The 17,060-nt window shown below is 42.6% G+C and overlaps 1 protein-coding gene across 16 annotated transcripts in view; it reads left to right on the top strand.

Annotated features, from left to right (window-relative positions):
* DOCK10 (dedicator of cytokinesis 10) overlaps nt 1-17,060 on the top strand; it is a 271,379-nt gene that overhangs the window by 106,255 nt on the left and 148,064 nt on the right. For 13 of the 16 annotated variants that reach the window (XM_023259740.2, XM_023259739.2, XM_019838746.3 and 10 more), the window contains exon 2: nt 7,868-7,987. In XM_023259740.2, coding sequence (XP_023115508.2) covers nt 7,868-7,987 — 120 coding nt within the window. The remainder of the gene's footprint in view (nt 1-7,867; nt 7,988-17,060) is intronic. The other 3 variants (XM_045034551.1, XM_045034550.1, XM_019838742.3) reach the window with 1 other exon arrangement.

Here is a 17,060-nt window from a genome sequence, read left to right as displayed (position 1 = left end):
AAGATTAAGAAAGTCCCAACTAGCATCACGGAGGGCAAGTGTGTCACAGAAAGATAATAAAGGTTCTCCAAGGCAGGGGGAAAATCTTTTTTTCATAATAATGTTTCCTGGAAAGATCAGATTTTTCTGAAAAGGAGAACCACGGGAAACTAGTTCAGATCAACAAACTAGAGTGACCTCAACGGTGAGTAGCGAGTCTTGGCTCCCTAATTACACTTGAAATTTAGAACACAAATCTGTGACCTCCCAAAATGAAGGATCCTAAATCCCATTAACCACTTTCCCTGATTAGGTCTTAGCGATCTTGTTCACTTCCAGTAGTGATAAACTTGACCTGCATGAATGTAGGTGAGACCTACAGAAAGACATCCTATATCTCCAACTTGATTGTCTCTAGGTATGAGTTTAATACTAAACTAATCTTAAATTTAATCTTTTTTTTTTTAATTCAGAAGTATAAATACATAAAAATGTTTTCTAGGCTGTTTCTCAAGGTAGAATTTGAGGCAGAATTTCATAGTCACTTTCATTTGCTGACGTACTTGATTAGGTAGATTTCCTTCCTTTTTTCTTTGCAGGGTACAGCAGCCTGACTTGATTCAGGCAATTCACAGTGTAGATGCTGCCCTTTTTAAAAAAGATGTCAGTGTTTTCCTTATGTTGTTCGTTCTTTTGCTTCCACAGAATAGCTAGCTATTAAGTTTTTTTTTTTAAGGAAATTTAGATAATAAATACAGAAGCATGTACCATAGTTTCTGGGTACATGAGGAATTTAGTGTAATGGATTTAATTGATTGGTTGGATTGACTTGGTTTTGGTATATGCTTTTGGGTAAAACATGTAGGGTAATTTCAGTGCTTTTCAAAGACAGATCTATATTTGTCTGGCATTCGGTCGTTTGCTTAATACCCTCTCATACTTCATGTCCTTGATCCTTATAATAACACTGCTGTAAGCAGGAAGTTGCCCTTTGACTCCTTTAAATCAGCCTCACTCAGTCTCAACGTAAGTACCTTGTCCCAGTTACACAGCTGGTAGAAAAAAGCCTGTGGCCCTCCAACTACAGATTCTGACTTCTCATCATTTGCCATAATGACCAATGCACAGAGGTGTTTAAGGAACTTAGCAGATGTCTGTGGTTCCCTCCAGAGCTCAAAATACTTTTCATTAATACATTGCTAATTGTTGTCCTTTTTTGCTGACGGTAGATTCTAGGACCACATACATAATCTGTAAGTATTTTCCACAGTCCTCTTTCCCCAGTGTTTTATATGTCTTTTTTTTTTAGTTACTTGAGGCTGTTACTGGTTGAACCTCCATGCAAAGTTCCTGCTACGATTTTTGAGGTTTTCTCTCTGGTATGTCTTCAAAGGGTAAACAGTTCAAACAATTCCCCAGTGTTTCCACGAAGGCATGGTAGCTTTGAAAGACCAAGTTCATTTTTTCACCATGATGAAAGCAATACACGTTCATTGTAGAAAATTTGGAAAATGTGAGAAATCAAAATAGGAAATACCTAAATGTCATAACCCATCCCAATATAATAACTGATCATATATAGATCTGTAACTCTAATCTGCTTTCTTTAAATTTTTTAGATCTTATGCAGATTAAAATTAAGTTGAAATTTAATTCCTCTCTACTCCTGAAACCAATACTGCTCTGTATGTTAACTACCTAGAATTGAAACAAAAATTAAAAAGAAAAAAAGAAACAGGCAGAATTCCATGAAAAATAAAATGAATGAGGGAAACAAAATTTAAGATTGTATCTTCAAAGCACTTAGAATAGACCATTTAAGCACTTTTGAAAAAAAAATAATAAAATAAACAATAATTAATACATTTAAACTCTGGTGTGCAATATTCTCATTTTTATTTAACAGTAATACATAAGCGATTTTGCTTGTTATTACAAACTTCCAAAAACTCAGTTGAAATGAGCATGTATTGTTTCCTAGAATGGATGTGCCATAATTTCATTATAACTCCTTATCCTCAATGATTTACTGTTTCCCATTTTCATTTATTTTTTTAAATGTTTATTTATTTATTTTTTAATATATGAAATTTATTGTCAAATTGGTTTCCATACAACACCCAGTGCTCATCCCAAAAGGTGCCCTCCTCAATACCCATCACCCATTTTTAGCTGGCCTTGTCCTTCAGGCCTTACTATCCCTTAGAGGTGTAAATATTTTGGATTCAAACTTTCGTATTGTAATATGCACGCGTCTTGAACAGTCGTCTCTCCTTTTGCAGCAAATCTCGCCATCTTGGACATCTTGATCACGGACCCCACCTTCCTATTCCGCCCCGCCCCCCCCCCCCCCCCCCCCCCCGCCAAAGCCAATCATATGCAAAACATTGTTACTATCCTTACTAAAGAATTGAAGAGTTACAAGGAGGAAACCGTGGCAGATATTGCACAATCATTCATTAGTGTGTTTTAACCCACATCCTATTTCCAGTGTCCTTCCCCAAGCCCATTAGAGCAGTAAGTCTCTCTCCACTGCACACAAGTCTGAAAAATATCAATCATTGTTTTTGAACAGCAGCTCCAGTGTCTTCACTTTGGGGATATAGCCTCCATCATCCTGCCTTCCTTTCTTATCCCTCCTGGATTAAGGTGGGATCTCCATGCTGTTACGAAGATAATATTGCAAAGACACCGTTTTATAAATCTTGGCTTATATGTGGAGTTATTTCTTAAAAACATAGTCTCAAGAACAGAGATTCCTGGGTGAAAAGATATAAACTTATTTACTCAACAGATATTTACTGAATGCCTCCTATTTGCTCTCTGTACACATTCAATTTACAAGGCAAGTGCTTTAAATTCATGACTAGTGAAAATGTAAACTCACAGACTTATGTAATTAGTACTGTGGGTGTGGTGCTATTCTAAAAGCATAACTATATTACCTCATTTAATCCTACAATGTAGTTCCTACTAAGATATCCATTTTGCAGTTTATAAACTAAGGTACAGAGATTCTTTTTTTTAATCCAAGTTAGTTAACATATAGTGTAATAATGAATCATGACTCACATATAACTCCCAGTGCTTATCCCAAGTGCCCTCCCTAATGCCCATCACCCATTTAGCCCATTGCCCCACCCAACATCCCTCCAGTAGCCCTCAGTTTGCTCTGTACTTAAGAGTCTCTTATGGTTTGCCTCCCTTTGTTTTTATCTTATTTTTCCTTCCCTTCCCCTGTGTTCATTTGTTTTGTTTCTTAAATTCCACATATGAGTGAAATCGTATCATATTTGTTTCTCTGACTGATTCATTTCACTTAGTATAATACACTCTAGTTCTACCCACATTGTTGCAAATGGCAAGATTTTGTTCTTTTTGATCACCTAGTCGTACTCCACTGTGTGTGTGTGTGTGTGTGTGTGTGTGTGTGTGTGTGTACCATATTTTCTTTATCTATTCATCAGTTGATGGGCATCTGGACTCTTTCCATAATTTGGCTATTGTCAACAGTGCTGCTATAAACTTTGGGGTGCATGTGCCCCTTCGAATCAGCATTTTTGTATCCTTTGGATAAATACCTAGTAGTGCAATTACTGGGTCACAGGGGAGTTCTATTTTTAGTTTTTTGAGGTACCTCCATACTGTTTTCCAGAGTGGCTGCACCAGTTTGCATTCCCGCCAGCAGTGCACAGGGCTCCCCTTTCTCCACATCCTCACCAACATCCGTTGTCTCCTGAGTTGTTAATTTTAGCCATTCTGACAGGTGTGAGGTGGTAACTCATCCTGGTTTTGATTTATATTTCCCTCATGATGAGTGATGTTGAACATCTGTTCATATGTCTGTTAGCCATCTGGTTGTCTTCTTTGGAAAAATGTCTATTCGTGTCTTTTGCCCATTTCTTCACTGGATTATTTGGTTTTGGGGTGTTGAGTTTGGTAAGTTCTTTATAGATTTTGGAGACTAACCCTTTATCTGATATGTCATATGAAAATATCTTCTCCCATACTGCCAGGTGCCTTGTGGTTTTACGGATTGTTTCCTTCACTGCACAGCACAGAGATTGTAATTAACATGCCCGACATTGCATACCCATAAGCAGAATTCCAGACAGAACCCCAGGAATTCTGGTTCCAGAGTGCATGTTACCCTCTCTGCTCGTCTCAGCATAGAACACCTGTAATCACACTCTACCTTTTGCTTTGGACTCTGTAAAACAAGGCTGGCTAGTCTAGGTTGTTTCTTAGTTAGATTGTACTTCTATTCTGGAGAAAAGGCTAGGTTGGTAACCTAGTCATGTAACTTTTCATTGTTGCATGCTTCAAATGCTTAGGTCTTCGGTGTCATTTTTCGCCCATGTAATTTTGAATTATCATTACAAAATTAATTCAGATCCTTGCAACAGTGTACTGTGCTCTTGAAATTTGCATCTTTAACTAAGGCACGGCCAGTCTGCTTTCCAAGCAAATTAAACGGCTCTTGACAGCCTTGGCTATTACTAAGATGGCAGGTTTACCAACTCCAAGGCTTAGATACCGTGTTGGCACTCCATGAGAACTGGTGGAATAAGAAGAGGAAAAGAGAGCATTTGTGTTTGCGACAGGAGCCCGTTCTTCTGCAGTGAAGTTGAATTGGAGGCGAGCTGTGGATTTGGGGAAGTAGATCAAACAAATCTCTCAATACGTAGAAGAACAGGGCCTATTACCACTGTGGCATAACACCAGCCCTGTTGCATAATAACAGATACTGATGGGTGCCTTTTCCCATGCCTGGAGCGATTGTAGAACAGCTAATGAAATTCATTAGTCATTTGAGAGAGAGTAAGAGTAAAAAGCACTATAAAAATCCAATCCAATTCAGGGCAATCTTGGCACATGCCTTAGCCCAGTTGGTGCATTTCCAAAAGAAGGAGGCACATTAAATTCAGGAGGGACAACCCAACTGTTCTAAAGCTATAAATCAATGCTACTCAGTTCTCATTTGCACTCAGCGTCTCTGCAAGGAGCAGTAGTGAGAAATTAACTGATTCCACCATCCTCAAATACATCTGTCTCTTTGACCATAACACTGAACAGACAGCTGTCTTGCTCCAGAGAAAACTGTGGTCCCATGACCTGGATCCTGACCATCGCAGATGCGTAAAGCATTCATGCCAAGCGTCAGCAAATCCCAAGCCCTAGGTGCTACGGAATATATCATTGTTATTTTCATTTTTAGACCTCATATCCACAAAATTAAGAAACACTGGATGTCTCGAATGCTGCCCATTGACTGACACATTCCCTGGAAAGACAGAGCTTTCCTAATATATCCCCCGGAAGTAACAAAGGGAATGCATTATTTGAAGCAGCTCTGTTGGGTCTTGCAGCCCCCAAATAACCTCAAAATAACTTCAGTGCAACATTTCAACAGGAAAGGCTTGATAAATGTCATTCATTGATTGGCTGACATACCAGAGCCTGAAATGCATTAATAAAAATATACCTGCCAACAGATGTTTGCAGGCTCCGCCTTTTATTGGGTACCTCTAGGGAAGTTTGGGATTTCGTCTTTCTATGGTTTTATTAATACCCTGTGACTTGTGAGCTCTGATTTTCCCATTGTACTCATTTAGGTGGTGCTAATTCTAGGTGGAGTGTGGGCCCCTAGGGAGACCTCTTCTTTGATGGTCTTCTTGTCTCCAGCTTGCTTATTAATGCTCAAGTTTGCAACTAAGGGAGATAACATTAAAAGGATGGTGAGAACAGGATTGTAAAAGCCTCTGAAAACATCTTATGCCATTTGCTTTTAAGCCCATAAATTGCAACACGCACAAAGCCACACTCTCACAGTCTTGTTCACGTCTATGTGAGGAACGGGAGCAGAGAGAAAGTATTAGTAGCCACATCACAGGCTGTTGGTATATGAGCACTGAAAGGCGTCAGCACGCTTAAGCTGGAGATCCACTGACAGAAGGGGACATAACCAACCAAATCTGTGGTTCACTTGCTACACATTTCATGCATAAACACAATATTAAAAGAAGGAGAAAAAAAAAGAGGTTCCCAAATCAGCCATGTGTCCCAGACTTGAAGGCCTGAGGGAGCAGTTGGTAATGCAACGTGTGACATTACAGGGTAAGAGGTAATGGGTGAGGAGCACTGAGGTCTATAGCTGAACTGGAGTGAATTGCGGCTACTTGAAGACATTCGAAGCCAACTAAAAATAAACTAAAATAAGGCCAGATCTAACATCTGGAGCCAGCATGTGCCTCTTGAGCTATCCATTTGTGATTCTTGGGCTTAACCTTGGCCTGGGAAACTAGGGAGATGGAACTTAAAATAAGTCTACGTAGAATAATCATGTCAAAAGGCAGAAATTCTAGAAGGAGCTTTTTGGGGTTCTTTGGGGGTTTTTTTAATTACCCAAATCACACCATAACGTCTCTGTGTCTTCTGCTTCAAAACAGTGAACATTTCACACAGGTCTTTCACTAAAGAGGTTGTGTCAGACGACTAACCATCTTTTCTCCAAATGTTACAGGGAGTCCTGTGTTTTTATTTGCTAAATCTGGTGATCTTACTTGAAGACCCTTCCAGAGAGAATATTCACCTTACATCATCCTCAGTTTACTTAAGCATCTGTAAAATGGGTTTCTTTCATTTTGTTTTAATGCAGGAAGTACATGGAAATCCTTGTTGGTGGCCCACTGGGTCACATCTTGTTTTGGTTTTGTTTCTATTTGGAAAAAACACTGCTATTTTGAGGAGCCAATTAGCAATGACTAAAATGTTGGTGGAAGTTTCTAGGGCCTTACCAGCGGAGATCTTCCAAAGAAGGCCTTAGAAATCAAAGCTAAATCTTTGTGCTTTGCAGACTGGGAAGGGGTAAGGTTGGCAGGAAACTGTCGATGTCACTGACATGATAGAGGGAAAAAACTGTTCTCCATTTATGACATTCCCTTTAGTATCTAGATTTCACGGTGACCCCTCCAGCTTCCAAGAGCCCCCTAAATAATCCCAAAGGTCATCCTTTTTCATTTAAGTTGCATAAATATTTCATTGAAGAGCTAGGGAACTCAAGACTGTGTCTTTGGTTTTCTGCTTTATCATGTTTTATTCTTTATTTGGGGACCTATTTTCCTCACGGTTTTGGAGTAAACACGTCAACCCTGTAACAAAATAGCCACGCCTTCCCCCACTGGTGTTGGTCACTTGGTGGAATAGGCAGTTTCTTTGAAGGAGGTGCCTTTCCTCCCGGTTTCAGGATTTTAATGTAGTGCAATCATCTGGCTGTTTTTTCAGCCTCTTCTCCACTTTCACCACACTGCGCCCTTAATACTTGTGTTGCTCAGTTCTGTTAGAGAATCACCCAGCTTCTTTCTGTTGTGGCAAAGAGGCTCCGAGCCAAGAAATTAATCCTGACACAGGATCCAGGCCTCAGTAACAACGAAGACAGTCCATGATACTTTGCTTGCTAATAGGGAGCCAACATTTTAAAATAGAGCCAGGTAAACCTCACAAGGAAGGATCTAATTCAGCAAAACAGACGATGATCATAATACTGTAGCAAGTAGGCGGAGGGCCTTTCTTCAAATAGACAAAGAGAAAATTTACATAATTCAGCGGATGTGTTTGGCTGACTCCAGTGAGCTTTGGGGGCTCCGTGCGAACAGCTTGAGTTACTGAGCAAGACGTCAAGTATCGAAGGGTCTTCTCATATTATTGCAGATCTGGAAATGATAGTCATGTGGCTTTGCCCTAAATGCTTGGGGTCCCTGTGACTCCATTGGAAGGACTGCATGATGTCAAAACCTTGGTAATACTAAGAACTGAAATCCAACCGGGCACTGAGAACAAGCAAGATTATGTGTGTCCGTGGTTAATACCCTATTTTCCTTTTCCACAGCAGGAAAAGCCCAGACTTCTCGAGCCTTTGGATTATGAAACCGTCATTGAAGAACTTGAAAAGACCTATCGGAATGATCCCCTTCGAGATCTCCTGTTCTTCCCCAGTGACGACTTTTCAGTAAGCATTATCTTTTCAAGCCATCTAAGTTCAGGGGGGGCCCCACAGAATGATCGAAGACCGTCCCAAGCTGGGTCACTGTCCTCCCTTATAGATTCAAGGTGCAGAGCACTTTTTTTCCTGTGGCTATCCTACGTCACAGTCACTGCAGTGGGAAGCCACATCGATGAGAGAGGTGGTACCACGGTGGCCTTTTGAGACAGGAGATGCACAGAATGCTGTCTGGTTCCAGGTGGTACCGGTATCCCTGACAATGTCTGGGTTTCTAGCTGCTACCTTACCTGGCCTCAGAGAGCACTTCCTCCTTCCCCCCTTTCTGACCGAAAGCTTCCGAGCAACTGAAACCAACCAATGGCAGAGGCAGGAATCTTCTCGGCACAAAACTTGAAGTTCTTAAAAATCAACCTTCATCTTGGCTGTCCTTTTGTAAGGAAATGTTGAGGCTTGTGTGCAGAGAAAGGTAGGCAAGCACATGTTCATGGAAAGATTTAGGATCTGAGGACAATGCCCACTGGCACATGGAATGCTCCTGAAGGTGGGAGAGAGAATGAATAAAAAGGCAGTCCACCTAGGAATCAGACACAAGCACAGTAAAATGATGGCTGATGAGCACCCGTGTGTCTTTGGCACTCTATCTGTGGTCCTCTTAAGCATTTTTAAATTGTTAGTAAATATCGGTGTAAGCAGAGATCTCAGCGGGCAGATGGTAACCTTCTTCCTAGAAGAAGGGTAGCCGGAGACATCACAAATGAACATCTTGAAGCCGATGAAAAGGCAGCCTCAGGGTCATCTTGTGAAGTAGCCACTGTCCATGGAAACTTGTGTTGAGTGGCTTGGGTCTCATGCTCACCCTGCCTCAGCCAGCCTCACACTTCTGTCCCCTCTCTTAACTTTGGGGCAGATCTGGCTTCTGGTTTCTAAAGGTCCGTTACTTCCACCTTCCTCCATGGATTCGTAAGGAAGGAAGTTAACAATTTTCTGTTCCAAGTACAAAGAGTGATGGAAGAAAGGAGACAGATTGGTAAATAGGAAACAAGAAACTCTTTTGATTTGCTTTTTCCAATTTTTAAAGGGCTCCTGATTTACTGTTTGACATACTTTAAGACAGCCTTATCTCAGGCAGAGAAATGTCACTTCTGTGGTTGGACCAGGCCACCGCGGCTTGAACTGCAATCACCAAGCTGAGCCATGTTGTGTTTTTTGTTTTTTGGTTTTTTTTTAATTTCACACCCTCACTGTCTTTCATACTGAAGGTAAACTTTTATGAAGACTCTTTCTGTCAACACGAAAATCCTTGAAACTTGGAGACCTTTGCATTCTAGCTCTGGCTTTCAGAAAGATGGCAAAAGCCACCTCACATGTCCCCAGCTCAAGGAGGGAGTAGAGGATGGGTTGTGACATTTGCACTGAATTTGAATTCATTTCTTGGCATCTTTCCACTCTTGTTTAAGTTAAAGATCGGCTGATTACTACTCTAGGACCTTTGCCATCCTTAATGGTGTAAACCAAGCACATGATAGCTTACATACTTCTTTATTTTTCCAGAGGTGAATGTTCTAGTAAATACACTGAATTCTTTCATCCTATGCTTGCTTAAAAGCTTTCTGTGGCCACCCCCATTGCCTTCAAAACAAAGGGCAAACACCTTAACATTTCCCAAGGGCCTTTCCAAAATCTGGGCTTTGCTCATCTAAAGTGTGTACTCTTCCCCCCCCACCCAATCCCTAACGCTGTCATCACGGGCACCTTCATAGTAAAATACCAGCACAATCCTAAACATAACATTCTCTCACCCCTCAGACCATTTCCTTCCTTTCTTCATTCACCAAATATGTAATATGTAATAATAGTATATAATACTGACTGTTAAGCATTAATGCCAGAATGGCGAAACAGCAGCGATTGGACAGAAATTGCCTGGTTTTAGTGGGGATTACCTTTCAGTCAGATGAATCAGGCAGAAATGAGTAAACAGTTTAACAAGATAAATGGGATTGAAGACCAGGTCTATGAAGAAAATGAGACAGGGCCATGTCATAGAAAAAAAGGTGACATTTGAACTGAGTTCTGAATCCCCAAGGAAGACTAACCCCACTAAAACCGGAGGAGGAAAGGAGCATCTCAGGCTGAAGGAAGCTGCTAGAAAGGCCCTGGACAGCTGTGGACAGAGTGGTCGGAGACCAGGTCAGGCCAGGACGAGATAAGGCATTTGCGTCTTGTTCCAAATGCAAGTGGCAAGTGGCAGGTCATGGGTCTGTTTCAAGAAGGAGAAAAACCGGGGCTTCTGGGTGGCTCAGTCGGTTATGCATCCGACTTCCGCTCAGGTCATGATCTCGCGGTTTGTGGGTTCGAGCCCTGCGTGGGGCTCTGTGCTGACAGCTCAGAGCCTGGGGTCTGCTTCAGATTTTATGCCTCCTTCTCTCTCTGCTCCTTCCCTGTTCTCTGTCTCTCTCTCTCTCAAAAATAAACATTAAAAAATAAATTAATCTTTAAAAATAAATAAGTAAAAAGAAGGAGAAAAACTGACTTGGTGTGTATTATTGGAAGCTCACCCAGCCTCTGTGTGGACAACAAATAACAGGGTGAAGAGGAGGCTGGGGGACCAGCTGGGAGAGAATAGCTCTTAATTAGCAGGTGCTCAAAAGATATTGGATGCCACCGTGTCTGTAGGATCAGGAAATGTCATATCATACAGTTAAATCGTCATTTGTATCAAGCACCTGACAAAAGGAGTTTTGAATATTATTACCATGTAAAACTGTCAGTTTTTGAATTTCTTTAATGTTTGTTTATTTATTTATTTATTTATTTATTTATTTATTTATTTATTTATTTTATATGAAATTTATTGACAAATTGGTTTCCATACAACACCCAGTGCTCATCCCAAAAGGTGCCCTCCTCAATACCCATCACCCACCCTCTCCTCCCTCCCACCCCCCATCAACCCTCAGTTTGTTCTCAGTTTTTAACAGTCTCTTATGCTTTGGCTCTCTCCCACTCTAACCTCTTTTTTTTTTTTTCCTTCCCCTCCCCCATGGGTTCCTGTTAAGTTTCTCAGGATCCACATAAGAGTGAAACCATATGGTATCTGTCTTTCTCTGTATGGCTTATTTCACTTAGCATCACACTCTCCAGTTCCATCCACGTTGCTACAAAAGGCCATATTTCATTTTTTCTCATTGCCACGTAGTATTCCATTGTGTATATAAACCACAATTTCTTTATCCATTCATCAGTTGATGGACATTTAGGCTCTTTCCATATGAAAAGATGTTTATTTATTTTTGAGAGAGAGAGAGTGGAGGAGGGGCAGAGAGAGAGGGAAGCATAGAATCCGAAGGAGGCTCCAGGCTCTGAGCTGTCAGCACAGGGTCCGATGCGGGGCTCGAACTCACAAACCGTGAGATCATGACCTGAGCCGAAGTCGGGCGCTCAACCGACCGAGCCACCCAGGCGCCCCTCGATTGTCAGTTTTTGAACAAAATTCAGATAGATTGTCTTCCCTCTTTTCTCCTCTACAGAGTCGGGGTTGACAAGCCATGACTCATGGGTGGCCTGCCGCCTGTTTTTGTCTGGCCCACCATGAACAAAGAATGATTTTTATGTTGTTTTTTTATCCTGCCTTTTCTTCCTACACAGAACTGGCTAAATCATTGAAGGAAAAAAAGAAGAATATTTTGTAACCCATGAAAATGCTATGAAATTCAGGTTTGGGTGCCTGTAGGTGAAGTTGTATTTGAACGACACGGTGATGCGCCTTCTTTTACCCACTGTCAGTGGCTGCGTTTGTGACACTCGGCAGGATTGCAACAGAGGCAGAGGGCCCTGAAAGATGGATTATCTGGCCCTTTACAGAAAAAGTTGGGGCGGCCCTGCCGTAACACGCAGAACTGTGGGCATTTGGGAGGTTTCTCACCTCCCCCTCTGTAGAGTGAGACCCTTCTCTCAGTTCCCTCTGCCCCCGTCCACTGCATCCACAGCTCATGTCCCATTTCAGGGGCGTTGCCCGCCAACAGGAGGCCCCCGGGCCCCCGGCCGGAGTACCATTTTCCAGGCTCATCCTTGAGCGATGAGTAAGGATTCTCCGGGATGAGCGTGGACCATCTCCGCTCACCCAGTGGGACGGGCCAATAGAGTGACCACCCCCATGCCCGGGCATGACAGACTGGAAGGAGTGAGGTGGCTCCCAACTTCCCACCGCCCCTGCTCCAAATGCCCTGAGCCCAGCTGTGCCCTAAGGCCAGGAGAATCCAGCGCGCTTGCGTCTTTCCACCTTACCAAGCACCCGCACTTGCAGCAGACATGATTCATTACTTGGTTTGTTTAATCAATATTTATTCAGCACCCACGAGGCGCTGAATATAGAACAGCACTTCCCAGACAAGCGAGGCTGACAAGAAAAGCCAAATCCATCTAGTTAAGGAGCGTGCGCCCTAATATGGATGAAACATAAAGTTGATGAAGAATGCTGGCTTCTTAGGGTGAAGAAATTTCAAGAAACAGGGGCTTCAGCTGCTACTTGATGCACCTTAAAGGAGATTGGTTTTCACCAAGGCAGGATTCCTGCAGTTTTTCTCCCTATTCAGTTGCTGGCCCACACCATCACATCCTTTTTTGCCTCGATGCCCAAAAGTGGCCTTTAACCAGTCTTCCTGCTTCCTCCTATGCACTCATTTAAAGGAAGCTTTGGAAATACAAATCAGACAGTGAATACCACAGCCCTGGTTCGAACTTCCCAGTGGTTTCCCACAGCCTTCAGAGTCCAAACCAGCTTCTCACCACTGTCCCCGTCACCTGGTGCCTGATGACCCCTGTGCCCTAATCTCCTCGTCCTGTTTCTCTTGGTCACTGCGTGGATACCTAGCATTTTCTCTGCTCCTTGAACTTGCCAAGCTCACCCCCCTGTCAGGGCAAGTCTGCTCTTGGCACAACCTGTCCCTGTTTTTCATTCACTTCGGTTCGGATGCTGCCTCTCCAAAGAACCATCCATGATCCCAACCATGCTGTGTCACTCTGTCACATCATCCTGATTACTTGCTTTTTTTTTTAATGTTTTATTTTATTTTTGAGGGAGAGACAGGGTGCAAGTAGAGGGAGGGGCAGAGAGAGAGAGGGAGACACAGAATCCAAGCAGGCTCCAGGCTCTGAGCTGTTAGCACAGAGCCCGCCATGAGGCTCGAACTCAACGAACCGTGAGATCATGACCTGAGCCGAAGTCAGACCCTTGATGAACTGAGCCACCCAGTCACCTCTGATTTCTTGTCTTTATAGCACTTATCACCATCTGGAAAGACTTCAGTTTGCTTTTTTCCCTCCTCTGTCAATTGTTCCTCGCCATTAGGGCGTACCCTCTAGCAGGACAGGGATGTCTTTTTTGATCACTGGGAGACTTCCGGCAACTAGAGTAGCCCTTGGCACAAAGCAGGTGGAAAACGAATGTTTATTTCATGAATTATCGTTCAGAAACATGTAGGTTATTTTCAAACATAACTGGAATCCTTTGAATACCTGTGGGAACCAGAAGTCCATTGTGAGACGAAATTTGAGAAGAAAGAGGTTGAAGCAGTTGGCTTTGCTTGATGATGAGGAAAGTGATCATTAGTATGATAGTATGATCATTAGTATGATCACTTTCCTCTTCGACACAAGACAATATGTAAGGAAACAGCACTAAGGAAACAGCACTAAGGTCATGGTCCCCTCCTGCAGGGGCTCATTCTGTCTGGTACAGTGCCTGCCACATAGCCACCATCAACAAAGCCTAATTTCCTCTCTGTAACCCTTCACGTACTTGCTTTCTGTTCCTAGGCATGGGAGAAATCAGTATGTACCTGTGTTTCAAGTACCCAACACAGTGTCGGGCTCGTGGGCGTTCAGTGAAGATTACTGAACCTTGAACCAAAATCATCTTCTTCCTGGTTAAGGGGCTGTGGTAGAGGCATTTTGCTGTATCTTGGCACGTCAAGTGCGTGGGTTCTGGGAGCAGGCAGTGTGTTCAGTGTGATCTTCAGAACTATTTGCATCCTAATGAATCACTAAGAATAAGCAGTCTAGATGCATGTGTTAACGCATTCATTGCAAAAACATGAGCTCCTTCACTCATTGGATTGGCTACTCTTGCTTTTCTCCCCTTTCTTTTGGAAGCACGTCGTGATAGAAACTCGAGACCAAAAAGCGAAGCACTTAGTCACCAAATTGTGGCTTCGTGACACAGGCAAGGGGAGGAAGGAAGGAACACAGGAGCTAACGAACAGTTTCAAGGGCACAATGAATCATACCGTGGAGTGATTCAGTGTGAGGGGAGACCAATTAAACAAAAAAAAAAATAGGAGAACAAAACATGAGAAAGCCAGAAATGAGTATCTTGCTGAGTAACAGATACAGACAGGCTGCGGTGGAATCACTTCTGGCTGTAGAAAACCTTCCATGAGAAAGTTCAGAGGTCTGAAAAGTAGCCCGCCGTGGAAGGCCCCACGATCACACCCGGGCTTCAATACCGCCCATGCTGGACAAACTGCTCTATGTCAACCCGGCTTCATGGCCCGCCTTTTCTGGGAAGTAAGCTGCATATATCAAGGGTGCAGATACGAACAAGAAGCCTTGCTGACGCTTGGGAGGTTACGCCTTTGACCCCGGGCAGTGCCATTTTCAAAGTCGGAGGTCTATGTTGCGCACGTTGAGACAGCGGGCCGAGAGAGTTACATGATCCCCTCAAATCTCCTCTTCATCTCACTCGTTCCGAATTAGTGTCTCAGGGCTCCCCAGTGCCACCCGCAGGGCTCGTTGGCTTACTGTCATGACCCAGTGAATTGTGAGTTCTTAACATACCAATGGCTTGTCCTTTTCACAATATGTTTTTAACTATAAAAAGCAACTGTGTGTGGGGACTTCCGTACTCAAACCACATGGGTCATATTGGTGACAGGAAGTAGAAGGGCCTTCAAATCTTTTAAAATGAAAAGCAGAAAGGTCCTGTGTTGTTTTTCTTCTTCTTCTTCTTCTTCTTTTTCTTCTTCTTCTTCTTCTTCTTCTTGTTTCTCTTATTGAGACCCAGCTTAACATTTTATAGGACTCTCAATCTCTTTTTTAATCCTCGGCTTCTGAGCCTGAAAAGCAGGCTTTAAATGGCTCACAGCATTCATACCAGAACACTGTAATTGCCATTTAAAAGCTAAGTAATAGTCTTTGTCGAACTAGGTTATTTCTAAATTCTAATATTCCTCCCATTTATAAGCTAATGAGGCTGAGATTTGCAAAAGGCTCTTGTTCAAGGATGTAGAGCAACTGTGAGGACAGAAATCAAACGAGCACTTTTTTTTTTTTAATTTTTTTTCAACGTTTTTTTATTTATTTTGGGGACAGAGAGAGACAGAGCATGAACGGGGGAGGGGCAGAGAGAGAGGGAGACACAGAATCGGAAATAGGCTCCAGGCTCTGAGCCATCAGCCCAGAGCCTGACGCGGGGCTCGAACTCACGGACCGCGAGATCGTGACCTGGCTGAAGTCGGACGCTTAACCGACTGCGCCACCCAGGCGCCCCAAACATGAGCACTTTGACTTGCTGTTAGCATTTCTGTCTACCCAGCATGCTTTTGGCCAGCTGCTTCTTAGAAAAATAAGGTGCACCCTTCGGGGAAGTTTTAACTCCTTGAATCCCACAATGGGTGACATTAGAAAAGTGGTATGGTAGTGAAGAATTCTAGAGTGGTTCAGTAAGAATATGTGAGGACTTCTCTGGGCTTGATCAAACTAGGAACATATACACATAAAGTACACGTAAAGACTTATACATGAATATTCATAGCACCATTATTTATAAGACTGCAAGGGGGAAACAATGCATATATATGTCCATCAACTGATGAATGAATAAATATAGTGTGGTATAGCCACACAACGGAGTATTACTCAGCCATTAAAAAAAAATTAAAGACTGGTTCATACTCTAACGTGAACGAAACTTGAAGCCATTATGCTAAGTCAAAGAAGTCGAATACAAAAGAGCACGTATGGTACGATTCCAATTGCATGAAATATCCAGAATAGGTGAATCCAGAGAGGAAGAAAGTTAATAGCTGCCAAGGGCTCAGGAGAAAGACGAAGAGGAAGTAATTGCTAGTAAATATGGGGTTTCTTTTGGGGGTAATGAAAATATTCTAAAATCAAATAATGATGATGGTCGCACAGTCCTGTGAATATATATAAAACCACAGATCTCTACACTTTAAAAGGGTGAATTTAGGGCACCTGGGTGGCTCAGTCAGTTAAGCATCTGAGTCTTGATTTCGGCTCTGGTTGTAATCTCACAGTTGTGAAATAGAGCCCCACAAAGGGCTCCATGCTGAACGTGGAGGCACTTGGGATTCTCTTTCTCCCTCTCCTTCTGCCCCTTCTCTCTCTTTCAGAGTAAATAAAGATTTAAAAGGGTGAACCTTATGGCATGTCAATTATATCCCAACAACACTTGTGAGTTCCAGCCGTGCATCAGACTCAGTGCTGGCAATGCAGAGCCTGCTCGGGATTCTCTCTCTCTCCCTCTCTCTCTGTCCCTCCCCTGCTTGTGCTTTCTCTCTCCCAAAATAAATAAACTCAGAAACAATGTTTTAAATAAAAGGAACGAATTAAAAAACAATACAAAACATGGGAAAATATTTCATATATTGTTTTCTTTTATTCCCAAAGCAGATTTGACGTGGCTTGCTTACAGACCAGCAATATATACATATATATTGGCTGAATTCATCACCAGCAGAGCTTTTGGGTCTAAAATATTCTACAGTTGAGCTGTGGACTTCATATATGATACAGACAGTAAATTTTATAGTTCAGAGATGAGAAAATGTGCACTGGATGAATTAGAGAAGATTTTCAGAGCCGGCACCTATACTAAGCCCAAGGTTAAGAAAGAGTGAGGAAAGTAAAGGAGAGGAGAGGGAGGGGAGGGAAGGGAAAGGAAGGGAAGGGAAGGGAAGGGAAGGGAAGGGAAGGGAAGGGAAGGGAAGGGAAGGGAAGGGAAGGGAAGGGAAGGAAAAGACTTTCTGAGAGGAGGAAGAGACCGCACAATTAGGCT

The sequence above is a fragment of the Felis catus genome, chromosome C1 (assembly GCF_018350175.1).
Source record: "Felis catus isolate Fca126 chromosome C1, F.catus_Fca126_mat1.0, whole genome shotgun sequence".
Classification (NCBI taxonomy): Eukaryota; Metazoa; Chordata; class Mammalia; order Carnivora; family Felidae; genus Felis; species Felis catus.
This window is presented reverse-complemented; position numbering and strand designations above follow the sequence as displayed.